This window comes from Hakea prostrata, chromosome 2, assembly GCF_041222555.1.
Source record: "Hakea prostrata isolate BN-2017 chromosome 2, UWA_Hpros_2, whole genome shotgun sequence".
NCBI lineage: Eukaryota > Viridiplantae > Streptophyta > Magnoliopsida > Proteales > Proteaceae > Hakea > Hakea prostrata.
Window position 1 is genome coordinate 9,703,588 of NC_142601.1, and position 15,270 is coordinate 9,718,857.

The 15,270-nt window shown below is 38.0% G+C and overlaps 1 protein-coding gene across 1 annotated transcript; it reads left to right on the top strand.

Moving 5' to 3' along the window:
- Positions 1 to 2,510: 2,510 nt before the first annotated feature.
- Positions 2,511 to 4,188, top strand: LOC149023658 (protein RGF1 INDUCIBLE TRANSCRIPTION FACTOR 1-like). Its single transcript, XM_089142827.1, has 4 exons — positions 2,511 to 2,733; positions 2,835 to 3,023; positions 3,114 to 3,329; positions 3,449 to 4,188. Exons 1-4 carry the CDS (start codon positions 2,731 to 2,733, stop codon positions 3,659 to 3,661), a joined length of 621 nt encoding a protein of 206 aa, XP_088998953.1. The 5' UTR covers positions 2,511 to 2,730; the 3' UTR covers positions 3,662 to 4,188.
- Positions 4,189 to 15,270: the final 11,082 nt, after the last annotated feature.

Below are 15,270 nucleotides of genomic sequence, written 5' to 3' on the forward strand. Positions count from 1 at the left end.
CTTCCTTCCTTAACTCCCTTTTTCTTCTGATTCTCTCATGTTTCCAAGCCATTCATATCCTTGCTTTTGATCTCATTTAAGGCACGTTTGGAATCTCTTGACCCACCCCACCTTCCTCCCCTCCTCTCCTTCATTCACATGGATCTTGTCAAGCTAATATTACTGACATGGTGGTGCTTGCGGTGCCAGTTGTTAGGGTTAAGATTTAAGCACAATGTTGCTTAAAACATTACACCCTGAATATCTAGATTGGAATATCTAGACCATTGATCCAGCAATATTTATAGACCACCACTAGATTCTACAGTTAGTTGGACTCTTCTACTAAGGCCCATTATGCCGTTAGATCGTAACTGATCTGATGGCCTACATTAGAACATACGTTGGGTATAACTCAAATACCTCAACTTTATTTGAGTATGACTCAGATACCTCAACACCAGTAAATTTCATTAAATTTCAATCACTGTTAAGTGGAAAAAATTGGTTTTTTCTTTAAAACAAGCTGAACCATATTTTGAGTGGCTAGAATTTGATAAAATCCACGTGACAATCTTCTAATGTTGCGCATTACAAGCACTACCACATCAGAGACACCAGCTTAGAAAAATCTCATTAACATTAATCAGATAAAGAATAAATATCTTTAAAAAAAATAAAAAATCCAGTGGCCCCACCACTCCTCAAAGCAAAGGAACCCATGCTTACCCCAGATTCCTTCTTCATTGTTCGAATAAAACCTTTCTTTCGTGCACCTTTACAAGTACATCTTTTTGCCTTTTTCAAGCCGCTTCAATGTACTTTGCTTTTAGCTTCTTTGCAAGAATAAGTAATGTAAGGAGGGTGCATGGCCATTATCATGCGGCTGTTGCAGCTAAATGAACGGTCAGATCCATTACCAATCTACTGGGCCCACCAAAAACTTAAAAAGCCATCAAACCGTTAATTCCATTTGATCAAATACAAGTGGTCCCACGCTTCTAATGAACTGTGTACCTCATCTTGCATCCTTTGTATGGCCATTATCATGCCGCTGCAGCCAAATGAACGGTTGGATCCATTACCAATCTACTGGGCCCACCTAACACTAAAAAGCCATCAAACCATCAATTCCATATGATCAAATACAAGTGGTCCTACGCTTCTAACTCGTGAAGCGTACCTCATCTTGCATCCTTCACTACACGACATTAACACCTAATTCCGGTATATTAAACCATCAATATCAGTCACTTTTTCCTTTTATTTTTTTTTAAATGTTATTTTAAGAAAAGTAGTAATTTTGGTATTCTTAGTGTGAAACCTTAAATTAATTATAAAAATAAAATAGAAATATTTTGAGGCTTTTTTGTTGCTGATGGTTGGATGTTACTCGGGAAGATTCGATAATTTGCCACATAATAGAGATCAAATTTAAAATATATATGTCAATTTTGTTTTGAATTGTTGATTGTTAGGTCACATCCAAATTAAATTAAACTATGAAATTTGATGGATAACAAATACCTACCGTGTACTATATCTACTCGAAGGTCAGAAGAGACGACGAATTATTTTTTAAATCTTAAAATGATTCTCGGTCATTTTTGTAAGTTTTTCTGTAGGTGATGGTTACTAAAAATAGATTTGTTTGTAAATTTACAATATTACAAGAAGTCCACATTTGTTTTTATCTTCTGTTCATTTCTATCCTTCCAAATACAACCTTAATGTCACCATATTAAGGGTAATTTCATTATGGATCATGCTTTGCATTTTAAATTAAATCAGAAGTCATGCCAATATCCATGACTAATTCAGCCCATACATACATGTATATATTTTTTAAATAATTTTAGTTAGATTAATTAATTATATGTAAATAAAATACTTTACATATAAACGGTGTGTGTCTTGATCTTGTCAGACTGGTGCGGCTGACGTGGTGATGCTTATGGTGCCAGCATTGGATAGAAGCCACATGAATACCATTAAATCTTAGTCGGAGAAAAATACATATTCATGTGTAGACTATACCATCATCAATGACATATACTGCTTTTTCCTTGATCTGGACAAAACTTGTGCGATTGAGATTTAATTTACGTGACGTTCATCCAATGTTGACATCACAGGCACTACCATGTCAGACACCCATCTTTGCAAGATCCTAGCAAGATCCCATATAAACGTTGTGTGTTTGGGTTGGGTTCTATTAGATTTTACAAGTGTATGAATACTCCATAATGATGCCACGTGGACATAATTGCCAAATGGACAGCCACGTGGAAAGAAGGTGAGAGAGATTTAAGTTTCCCCGCCCATAAGTAACCATTGTTGCCTACTCTTCTCTCCCCTCTAGTCCCTACGAAGAGACGAAAAGAAGGGCCAAAAAAGCAGCGTAAGCGCCAAAACTAACCTCTCTACTTTTTCCAATCCAACGGTTTCAAATCCACTTGAGCCACCACAATTGATATGGACCGTCCGATGACTCAAGACCAAAGACATTTGTTTATGCTCTTGTCTCCTAGCCCAGGAGTTGTGTGATGTTGAATTCCAAGTTGCAGGTCGTTTAAGCATCTCTCTCTTCTCTCTTTCTCTTTCTCTTCCTCTCTCCTTTTCTCTCCCTCTCTCTCTCTCTCTTCCTCTCCCTTTCATGTCTCGCCGTGAAGTCGCCTCCATTATCAACACATAGTCACATCTCTCTGCTTCAGCCCAACACATTACACAGAGAGATCCGTCGCCATTGTGATGGTAATATCGATCTGCTTCTTCTTCTTCTTGTTCTAAGGAAATGGAAATTCCAATTCTCGAATGGAAGCTGATTCAAATTTGTGTTTCTGGGTTTTGAACAGGGATCGGAGGAGTCAATGCGGATGCCACCATGGCTTGAATCATTGCTATCTACATCTTTCTTCGCTGTTTGCAGGATTCATGGCGACGCAGCAAGGAGTGAATGCAATATGTATTGTCTTGATTGCAATGTTGATTCATTCTGCTTCTACTGCCGTTCTTCTCGTCACAAAGATCATCGTGTAATTCAAGTGGGTATCTTCTAGTTTCTCACATTTTGTGTTTTAATTCCTAATTCTGCAAATGGTTATGAAATCTATCATTTCATTTATGAATTGCAGATAAGGAGATCTTCTTATCATGACGTAGTGAGAGTTTCTGAAATCCAAAAGGTTCTTGACATCACAGGAGTACAAACTTATGTGATTAACAGTGCTAGAGTTCTCTTTCTTAATGAGAGACCTCAACCCAAGAGTGGTAAAGGGGTATCTCATCTCTGTGAGATATGTAGCAGAAGCCTCTTAGATCCATTTCGTTTCTGTTCATTGGGTTGCAAGGTAAGTAGAATGCTATTATCAAAACCATAGTTGGGTCATTACCCATTAATCTTCATGATCAACATTTCTTAATTACTGCAATTTATTTTGGTTTTGTTGCGTTTTTGAAACATATATAGCTTGTATCAATAAAGAGAAAAGGAGATGCAAGTTTTAACTTAGAGAACAAGGAAGAAGAAACAATGGGGAGTGGAGGAGAAGGTATATCAAGAAGAAGAGTAGGGAAAGAGGAAGAAAGAAGCCAACAAGACATATACCCATCAACACCATCACCACCTGCAAATCAAAGGAGAAGAAAGGGGATCCCACATAGGGCACCATTTGGGTCTTAACACAGTTAAAGCTTGAGAATTAAGAAAGGCATTTTCCTGAATTCCTGCAAGGACCATGGAGGAAGAACAGGAGAAGAAGAAGGAGGAGGAAGATGGTGGGTTAGGTTAGGTAACAAAGACTCATGTGGGGTTAACGAGTCCAAATCACTACAACATCTCTCTATGTCAATCTCTTTCTTTTCTCTCTCTTTCTCTCTCTCTCTGGATTTCTGATACATCTCTTTCTATTTCTCTTTTTCTTTCTCTCTATTTTAAACTCACTCTCTTGTGCTTGTGCGCTTGTGGTGGGAGAGGAGCAATAATGCAGGGATTACCATCGGGAAGGTGGCAAAGGTGTACATGTAATTAATTAATGAAAGGAAAGTCCATTGTTGAAGTCAGTTAAATAGTTTTGATTAGGCCCACGAACCACATGCCCCAAATTTATATTTAAAGAATCAACAGCTCTTAATTTCTTGCTTACAAAGAAAAAATATATACATTTTTAGTCTTATATAATCACTAATCTTTTTCATCTTAGTTGACAAATCAACTTTCTAGGATCACGCATTAATCTTTCTTTCCATCAATGTAAGTCTTCCTTTCTCTTTGTTTCACCTTTTACCATAATTTTTTTGCCATAGCTCATGTGTGAGAGAGAGAGAAAAAGAGAGTCTAACTCTTCTTCATTACGGTATTGACAATTTCCTCCCCTCTATGCGGTGGAGATTGAAGCAAAAAATACATGTGGGAGTGAGAGATACATAATTAACATGTATGATATGCGCATTAGTTGCAGAATGCAATTGTCATAATCGACGAGATGTGCGTGATGCATGTATATGCCCAGACACACACAAACAATAAAATGTCAATACACGGGGCCGGTGAAGGAAAGTCTATGATGAACCTCAAGGATTGACGAATAGATTTAGTTGACTAATGAGCGTGGGCTAACTTTCTTCTATGTATCATTCCCCTATCTATATGATCCTTTTGAACCATTCTTTTTGTCTTCTGCTCCTTAAGTAGATGGGTGATCTGAGAAAACAATGTTTAATGAAATTCGTTTGCACCTAAAGTGCCAGGCCACATGTAAAAGAAAATGCCTGTCCAATGTGGTTTTCTAGTTTCTAACTTTAGCTTATACACCACATGTGTTGTCTTGTCATTGTGACTCAAAATGTTGATCATTACTTGAGGCTTCCACCATTGAAAGGTCTAATGAGAGTAAAAAAGAGTAGTTTAGATTCTCTCCTTATAGGGGCTCTCTCAATGATTGTCTAATGAATTATAGAATTTAGTCATGTATAATATTCTAATCCAAAGCATAAAATAAATCCAAGTAGCAATCCCCTTTATGTAAATTATTTTTTTAGAATTGTTTAGTTGGCTTAATATATCACAATAAAGGGATTAATTTAGCTTAATTTGACTTGGATAGTTTGTACAAGGTATTGCGGGAGGGAGAACTTCACATCATCTATAATTCTCACCCCTTGCAATTCCTATCTAGGATTGTGACACGTGGCAGCTGATTATCCAATGGTCAAAATTAGAACCCAATTTGGAACTGAATTTAATAAAAAAATTTCTTTTGGGCTTAATTTTAGAGATTTATTAGATTTATTTTTTAATTGAGTTTTTTTTTTTTGGTTGATAAAATTGGATTTTAATTCTGACCTTTGGATAACTAAGTGCCACATGTCACAATCTTAGATCGAAATTACAAGGGATGAGAATGGTAGGGAATTAAACCCGGTGGGGGGGGACTAATGGGTTGGTGAAGCCGGCGTGAATCCTATGCAGCCGCCTCAAGTTACCAATAGGAGGGTTGAGTAGAGTATAACAATAGCTTTGATTCCGGAATCTCGATTTGTTATATAGTTGGTGGTTGCAGGGATCCAACGGTAAATGGGTGGGGAAAGAGGAGGTGGCGCCAGCAATATACGCAAGAAATGAGGTCATATCACCCCAGTTATTTATTTCTTTTTTTAATAATAATTGAAATTACATATTGAACCTTATATATTATGAAATTACTGTTTTCCTTTCACCTCCTTACACCTCCTTTCACCTTAAACGGTGTTAATTGATTGTTAGGTATTACTACTGTGTAATGACCATTTTTATCCTTGTCTAAATTCTAATTTATTAATCTCTTCCGAAAGAGGATTAGAGAAGTCAAAAGCCCATGAGACTGAGTTGGTATTTGGGCCAAGGTTGGGCCCTTTTGTGCATATCTACCTAAACGCCTAACTTCATTACCAGAGTCAATTAATGCCGTCACCCCAACTCCCAACTCTGTTTGTTCGGTACTTTTTGATTACTGAAACTCAACGGGATGTTTAGTTGGTGGAGAGGATGACATCATCACGCAATAATGACGGCCATGACGTGGTGCTTGATGAAACGGATCTCATGGTGATAAATGGTGAATTACCAAATTAAAATGGTAAGGAAGATAATCTTGCTTCGATTTATAAGGAAACTCATTTGAGGAGGATGACCTTGACCAAAATAATGGAGTGGATTCCTTTATTAATAATCAAATCATGAGTTAGTTATTATTTGACCAAGTGGATACCAGTCATCATGACTGCGGGCCCATAGGCCCTTAGGGATGGGATGGGGGGCGGTAGAAGATGTTGATGGAACGGAAGATCGAACCATAGACATCCTAGGACTTTAGGCTCTAACAAGAGGTTGCCTCCCAATGTGCTAGAATTGCACCCACAAGATAGTTATTATTGGAAGTAAGGAGAGGGCATTTGTGGGAAGTAATCCTATTTTTGAAAACCTACCAAATGAAAGTGACATGAATATTCTGCCTTTCACAAACGCTCCAAACCAAGTGGCACCTCCCAGTCCAAGTGGTGAACGGATTGACATGGTCATACTATCTCAGGATTGGATTAAGGCCGCAGCGAGGAAGCAAAAGAAAGTGTGACTCACAATAGTGGGAGTTGGTTTCAGTGTCTACAGTTTGATGATGATTTTCAAGAGAAGCAATCACCTGTGGTGGAATCTTTCTTGATTCCCCTTTCATTTCATCTTTTATTTTTAAAGCAAACTGTATTGGCACTCCAAAATGGAAGTTTTAAAGCACTGCACCCCACTTTTTGTTTGAAAAACACAAACACCCTAATTCATTAGTCTATTCTGTTAGTGAAACAGTTAACTCACTGTTTATTTTTCTTTAATTTCAAAAATACCCTTACCAAAATTTAAGGGGAAAAAAAATCCAACAAGAATGTATTCATCAAATAACCTTTGTAGGCGGAAGATTTTTTTTTTGGTAAATGAGCATAAGATTGCTTGAAAGGGTATAATAATCTTTATAATAATATAACTAACTATTCTAACAAAATAGGACCTATGTATTTTTCAAAATAGAAAGTGGGGTGTCATGCTTTAAAGCCTTCATTTTGAGGTGCCAGTAGAATTTGTATTGAAGATAGGAGCTTGGAATACATGTCGTTTGAATAAAATGAGTAAGAGACTACTAAACATTAGCTCGTTCTATTTGGGTTGCTTGAGACGCTTGTGAAGACTATCGATTTTGAAAATGCCATTCACTCTTTTGGTGACAAGTGGAGAGTTTTGAATAATTATTAGTATAATGAAGGTGGTCAGATAAAAATTAGCTTGGTCAATCTATGGTCAATCTATTGAATATGGGTAATCAGTAAATGAGTCGGGATCATCTCCCCATCGAAAGAGCACAAAGTGCTCCCTAACGGCTTCCCAGCCACAAAAATATAGTGGGGCCCAATCCTGACGGAAGATGATCCCGACTTTGAGTAAATGCAATGACCCAAGCAATTTTGCTTTTGAAAATTATCGAGAGACACAAACTGACCAATCAACCGAAAGAAGAGTTTGTACTTGAACAAGCCTACAAGACAAAACTGTTTGCTGGCTTTCTTGCCTTTTTCTGACCTGTTTGATGTATTTTATTTCCTCAATAAAGTCCGGGTTATAATAGTCGACTCGGTAGAGATTCCAAGGATTTGGATAGAATTGGATTTGTTGGTACAGAATAGATGAGAATCTTTTACTTTAATTTTTATTAAAAAATAGAATTGTTTTTATTGATTTGTGATTTTACTCGTGGTCTAATTCTTATACGTATTACAAGCTCATTCAAATACTTGACTAAATTCTCTGCATCCAACCATTAAATAATTAAAAACCGGTTCAGCATGTGACATTAACCGAGATCCGGTTCAGTTAAACTGGACCAAGGTAGGTTTGTTGAAAAGCCTAGCAAAATTTGTAACGAACTGTCATATCAATAATGAGCTTCAATATTGGATGGATCTGGCATTCTGGCATTTTTTCAATTCAATTATGAAGTTCGTTAGAAGTCAACGTACATACCAAACTACGAAACGCACATTATTGGAGTGAACCAAATAGCTTGACAACCAAGCAACGCTCTCTCTTCTTCTCAACCGTTGAATAGAATTTTGTCCCCATACCAGATTTTTATAATTAATTTTTAAGATGAAAGGATTTTTTTTTGGTAAACAGATGAAAGGATTGTACGCAAAATAAAATGTGGCAAATTACATATAAACACCTATGTTTTTGCAATCAATTACATATATTACTCTTAAAAAAATTTAATTACAAATGTATCTGTAATTGATTTTTTTTCTTCATATGGATAGTAGATGTAATTTATTATTAACACGTGAGGTCAATATGTAATTTTCCCCAAAAAAATTAATATGAAAAAACTTGTTCTTGTTCTTGGGCTTGTTTTGCTTAATGTCTATCCGATAGAAAATTGGGGTCCACCATCCACAACCCATGAGTTTCTTCTTTTATTTTTTTTTGAAAAAAAAGGGAGATTTTATATTGAAAATAGAATTATGGTACAAATAATAAAATACAATTTCACCAAAAAAAAAAAAAAAACAAAGTAATAAAATACAATTAGGAGCTGAAAAATCTACGATCCTTCCTCTCCTCAAGAACATACCAAGAAAGTTGGTTCAGAAGAACACAAGGGTCAAGCAGGACTTCTTGGTTCATAAGAGCCAAACTAGTAATAAAGTCAGCACAATTAGTCTCTCTAACCCCATGATAAAACGCACAGTCATCAAACAAGGTTTTCAACTCAAGAATATCTTCCATCAAATGAAGAATCTCGTAGTTGTCACGATACAGACCTATCAGAGTCTTTATCGCCACCTCTGAGTCAGACTGCACAAGAACTCTCCTACTACCATGCTGCAACGCCCTCTGAAGACTACAACGGATGGCTAAGAACTCTCCTTGAAGAACACCAATGTTAAGGAGACCTCACGAGCATGCAAAGATAGCATCCCCCCGACAATTGTGAGCCAAAACACCATAAATCCCAATGTTTTTCCTCAAGGAACCATCATAGTACAAAAGGCCAACCCCACAGTGGTGGCCACCAGTGATGTGTTGAGATCTTGGAAGGACGGTATTGCACGCCTATATCCCGACTCATAAAGAACTGTCGATGCCATGGTGTGTCTTCAACCACAACCTTAGAGTAGTGAAAACACAGATGAGGCATTACATTATAACCCGAGTCAACTCAAACTCATTCCTCGCTGTCCTTTGATACACTTTATTATTTCTCTTTTGCCAAAGAAAATGTACTGTGGCTACTCAGCTAAACCGTTAAACTTCACTTGGCAATCCATTGCCTTTAAAATGCTCAGAGCACCATTGACCAAGTTCCACCCAAGACAAGGCTCCTGGACTGTTGAACCCATTAATGGAGATAATTTATTGCCATACCTCATAGGAATAAGAACAAAAGGTGTCACACCCCACCCGCCGATCTCAGTTACCCACCTGATAACCCGTGGGTGCGATCTGTCACAGGATCTACGGGTCTTACCCATCAATAATAATCAATGCAAGAAATAGATAATCAAGAGCAAGTTCAAATAAATAATCAAAGGGATTACAAGAGTCTAATACTCCAATAAAAAAAATCAAGGAAATAATCAAATGATATATCGAGTTCAGCGGAAGCAATCAAATAAACTAAATTATCTTCTTTTCAGTTTCTTTCTCTAAAGCTAAAAACTGCCTTTCAAAATTAGCAAGAAAGGGGGTTCTTCAATTCTTCTCCAAACGTTTCTCAAAATATCTGATAATCTACCTCCTTTGGCCATCAAGGGTGCTATAAGCGCACTCCAAGCTTCCTCAGGAGGGCTTTATGCAAGCTATCTCCATCTCCCATTGATGATACCACATATTCTTCATACAAGATGGTTTGATCATACAAATTCTCTCCAATTTTGAACAACGTGCAACCATTTGTACAATTTAGTATAACATACAAAGAAATGAATGAGTTCTGACGAACTCAGTAAGGATAACACATTTCTCATACATATATCAACATAATCAGCAATGCATATATGAAATGAATGATTTGCAATAATATGAATACTACTAAGATCTAACTATGCAAGTCTCTAGATAGTTGACATGCTTTAAGATATAACACCAGTCCTCCTCTGGGTAGGTCTAGTCACTTTGATTCCTCACATACTAGTTACCTCTATTGGGATCCCGGGGAAAGGGTCAAGTCCTCATCAGGCATCCATGGCTGGGGTTAAAGTCATCACTCTCTTACCATGACCATCCTACCATTGCATGAGCAATAGTGGACCACTGAATCTCTGCACGGACTGGTTACCGCTGTAGGATGAAACAGAGTCACATCACCATTGTCACGGTCATTCGGCTTCAATTCCCCTACCGAAAGGGTAATAGCATGTAGGGTACCTAGCCATGCAATTCTAGACTCCCTAGGTGTGTCATTCAACAGTTATGATAGTGCTGAAGGCATCAGTGAGCATGTATCCCATACCATAACTCTCTAATATAAGATATCCAATTGGATACCCTTTCTATCACAACTACACCACATCATTCGCCATCATACCATAATCAGTTGTTCAATATCATAAAGTGATAAAGCATATAAAAACATCACAAACAGCATGTATACAACAATATTATAATGAATTATACAACCACAACAAGGTATATGATCAATACATATTGTAAGAGTAAACTGATTCATCATATAGCATGTTATTGCATATAAACAAGATAGTGTGTCCTTGCCTGAAAATATGTAAAAATTATTGAAATGCAAGTAAACTTCACCCACTGTAGTTTCAGAGAATCTCAGAGGTCACCTAAATATAAGGTTACAAAAATATACAAGAGACATGAGTCAAATCAGAGCAACGAACAACTTCACATAGCTACTGTGACCCAGTCGGTTGCTTGCGTCGGTTGGTTGGGTCAAGCGACCGCCCCTATTACAGATAGTCTTCAAGATTTGAAATTCAGAATTTTGATCATCCAATTTCAATCCGGTTTTGGGATGATCTTAATTTGGATTTCAATCTTAATAACTCAATAACAAAGGTGCAAATCAGGAACCTAAAATTAACATAGAACCATAACCCAATTCATCTCCATTGATTAGATCTATCATTTATTCGAATGCAGTGATTCAGTTTCGGACAGGATCTTCTCAAAATCATTGATTAGGGAATATAACTAATCACAATTAGGTTGCCCCAACATAAAGGAGATAGATCTACACCATTCCAAAGCTGAGGGAAGAGAATGGAGTGAAGGGGATTCACTTACCTCAACCAAATTTGCAAAACAGACGGGGGAAAAGATCCATATCATAATCCACGCTTATCTCACCTTCCAACACGTGTCTTCTTCCTTCTAACCATCCACAACAGCAATCTCGAATATAATAATGAGTTAAAAGGACGGGGTTTGCTATTTATAGAGGACATGGGACAAATTAGGGCAAATTCCTGCAAGCAGACCATGGCGGTCGCTTGGGGCGGTTGATTGGCCCAATCAACCGCCTTAAGCAACTGCCCCCTAATACTTTGTAGTACATGGGTGATTTGCTCAAGGGGTTGATTCCCAACCTCAACCTAATTCTAAACAACACATGGGGGAGGTCTTACCTTCAATTCGGGCATCTTTTAACATCTATTGACCCTGGCTGAAACTCCACTTTCCCAGTAAAGCAGGTTCATCATCAAGAGAATCCACATCCATGGGTCTAGGGTATGGATCATGGACTTCTATCCGGATATTCTACAACTTAATCCTACTTGACCTTCGGGTTATCGGACCTGCAATATGGATTCCGCGTTAGAAATATGGGGGTTGTTACAAAAGGATAACAAGTGGTCATGAGACTTTCTTACCGAATTGTAAATTGAACAAACGGGTTTCACATTAATTCCCCAAGCTGAGAGACGATATGGAGTATGAAGCCGCTCCATGCAAGCCAACCATGGCATGAACGAGTATCGTTTTTGTCTTTTGGGAAACCAAATTAGGCCATGCTAGGTCAACCTCTCACCATGCTGCTGAAAGAGATATAAGCCAACTTCATAGAGAACTTCCCATAAGCTGTTGTAGTCTAGATAGGAGTATCACAAGGCACCCTCTTGTAAATTTGAGTGTTAGCAATATCCTCCCATCAGCAGTTAATGATAGGATCTTGAGACTCAAGACTCCACGTACCCACCTCAGAAATGAAATCAAAGACTCTTGAGAAAGGGTTTCTACTCACTACTTCGGCTATCAAAACTCCCTCATTCTTTAAAGTGCTAAAGTGAAGCCATGGATCATACCAGGTAGAAATTGACCTACCATTATTCACCAAATATCTAACCATTGTAATCATAGTGGACCGAACTCCAAGATTGCCCTAAAAGATGTGGAGGATTTGGGAGGAACGGGGAGGGATGGCATGTTTTTTCAACCACCTATACTGAACAAATAATGACCACATGCAAGCGTTGTCAGAGGTCAAAGTCTCCAGAGCTGCATTGTTAAAATTGTTGCATTCCAATCAGTAATTCTTTTAAGACAAAAAAACCCTCCTCCAATGGCTTACAAATATTAAAGGACCGACTTAATCAAGGAAAGTCTCCCAGCATAAGAAAGAAATTTAGCCCTCCAAAAATTCAATCTACCCTCCACTTTGCTAATGAGAACAGCAAAATCTGAGGGTGTGGGCCTCTTCTAAATTAGAGGCACACCCAAATAGCGAACAGTTAAAGTGTCAATCAGAAAAGCAAGAATGTGTTGAAAAGCATGTTGAATCTATTGCGGGGTGTGGAGAAATAGATAGCAGATTTATCCTTGTTAACACACAACCCTTACTTCATAGAATAATCACCAAGAATCTTGTCTAAAGAAGCTATATTGCTTGGAGAGGACTTCCCAAAGACGAAAAGGTCATCCGCGAAACAAATGGAGGTAATATCAGCCTTCTTACAAAATTGATGATATGCAAACACACCAGTGCGAGCTGCCACTGTAATACAATTCGTGAATAGTTGTAGAACCAAATTAAATAGTAAAGGGGATAGAGGGGATCCTTGCCGCAAACCTCTATTCACCAAGAAATAGGGAGACTCTGCACCATTTAGAAAAACAACATATTATGGGTTTGTAACTAACTGCGTCACCCAGCCAATAAAGAAAGGAGGGAACTTCATATGGAGGAGCAAAGTGAAGAGAAAGCTCCATTGAACTGAATCATAGGCTTTCTGAAGATCCACCTTAGCTGCAAAGTGAGGCATGCCCAAGTGCAAGTGGTAACCAAGTAGCAACTCTTGGAAAAGTAAGATGTTAAAAGTAATGTGTCTAGTCTCAATAAAGTTTGTCTGGTTCATCTTGAGCAATCTGCTAGAAACAACATGAAGCCTATTAGAGATTAGCTTTGCAATAAATCTATATATGAAAGAGTTAACGGCTATGGGTCAACAGCCATGAAAGGAATTCTGCACCTCACCTTTAGGAACCAGCGTGAGCCTGGACAATTTAATTTGATTGGGGAGAAATGGTCGGTAGAAAAATCAAGAATAGCCTTCCAAAGGTCATCACCAACAACTGACCAGGCATTCCTAAAGGAGTACGCCACAAAGCCATCAGTCCCTGGCAAACTTTGATTATCTGAATCTCTTCCCACGTGAAAGGTCTTACAATGGCTGCTTGCTCATAGGGGTCAAGACATTGATCAAGCAGTAGAGAAAAGTTTGAGCAAATAACCTGGGGAGTACTCGTACCCATTTCCTCAAAAACGCAGTAGCCTTAGTTCTTATGTCATCCTCATCTGTTAACCAGTTCTCACTTCTACTCATAATTGAATTGATTCGGTTTCTAGCTCTTTTGGCCTTAACACAGTTGTGAAAAAAAATGCAGAGTTATCATCCCCTTCCTGAAGCTGCCTAGCCTTCGCCTTTTTTCTAAGTTCGGAATCATGTACTTGAACAAGGTGCCTTAACTTTGTTGTTGCAAGTTGAGCATGTATGGAGATTTCGTCATCATCAATGACACCATTCAATTGTATATGTAACCCCTCCACTTCTTTTGCAATATCAAAGATTTGTTTGTCAAAGAATGTGATAATTCCGTCTATGCCAAGATTTAAAGAGCTCCTTGACTCCATGGACTTTATGAATAAGAACCCAAATAGGCTTGCCTTCAATCTTTTGCCTCCACACATTGTCAATCATGGAGAGAAAATATGGGTGATCAACCTAGTGATTCCAAAAATAAAATTGATGGCCACGCCTCCGACTAGGTTCCCTCAAAGAAACTATCATTAAATAATGATCATAAACTCCAGGAGGATGAACGTGAGCATAGGAAGCAGGGAACTTTGCCAACCAACATTGATCAACAAAAAACCTATCCAATTTGATGGTCTTCCCATGTCGCCCGATAGAGTTATTGTGAAATCCCCCAAAATCCCTACCTGAAAATCCATATTGTAGGTCCGAAAATTCGAAGTGTGGGAAGAACGCAATTGTGGGTCATCCAAGTGGAGACCATTGGATTGAATTTCAAACCAATGGAATTAGATGGAGATGATGTTGAGTTGGGAGTCCTATCAGAGTTTGGAAGGAGATCTAACTTATACATTAACGGACTTGGTAGATGGATCAAGTATATTGTGATGACATGTGTAGAAGGTTTTGAAAAATCAAGTATGACTCTTCTATAGTATGGAATATGAACTATGGTAGAGCTTGGGCATTCAGGGCCTTGGCTTTGCTCTTGGAACAAAAGTTTCAGGGGTTGGTTGCCTGCCCTGGTAGCCCCAGGCAACTAACTTGGTTTCGGGAGAAAAAGGGCAATGTTGAAAATTTGATTTTGGAAGCCCTATTTATTGTGTTTTCATTCTAAAACATGTCATTATGATCTAAAGCCGTCAGAGAGCGTCAGAACTTGTCAAAGAACACTCCTCAAAGGTGAAAGACAGTGTGGAGAGCATCTGACAAGGTTTTTGAACAGTAATTTGCTTTCTTAAAGGTTAGTATTCATCTTCTTCGTTCTAGTTTTCTTCTATGATTGATTTCTCTTACTGCCAAGACCTAGTTGAAGGCTTCTAGTTACTGTATTGTTTGTAAAATTAAAAATAACCACAAGCGCACGGTATCGTGTAGCTAACGGGTCGATCTCAAGGAGATGTGCCACTTTAGAATTAACCTCTTAATGATAATGCGAGAGTGCAATGATTCAAAGATTTTAACTTATTAATTAAATTTAACGAGCGGTCCTAA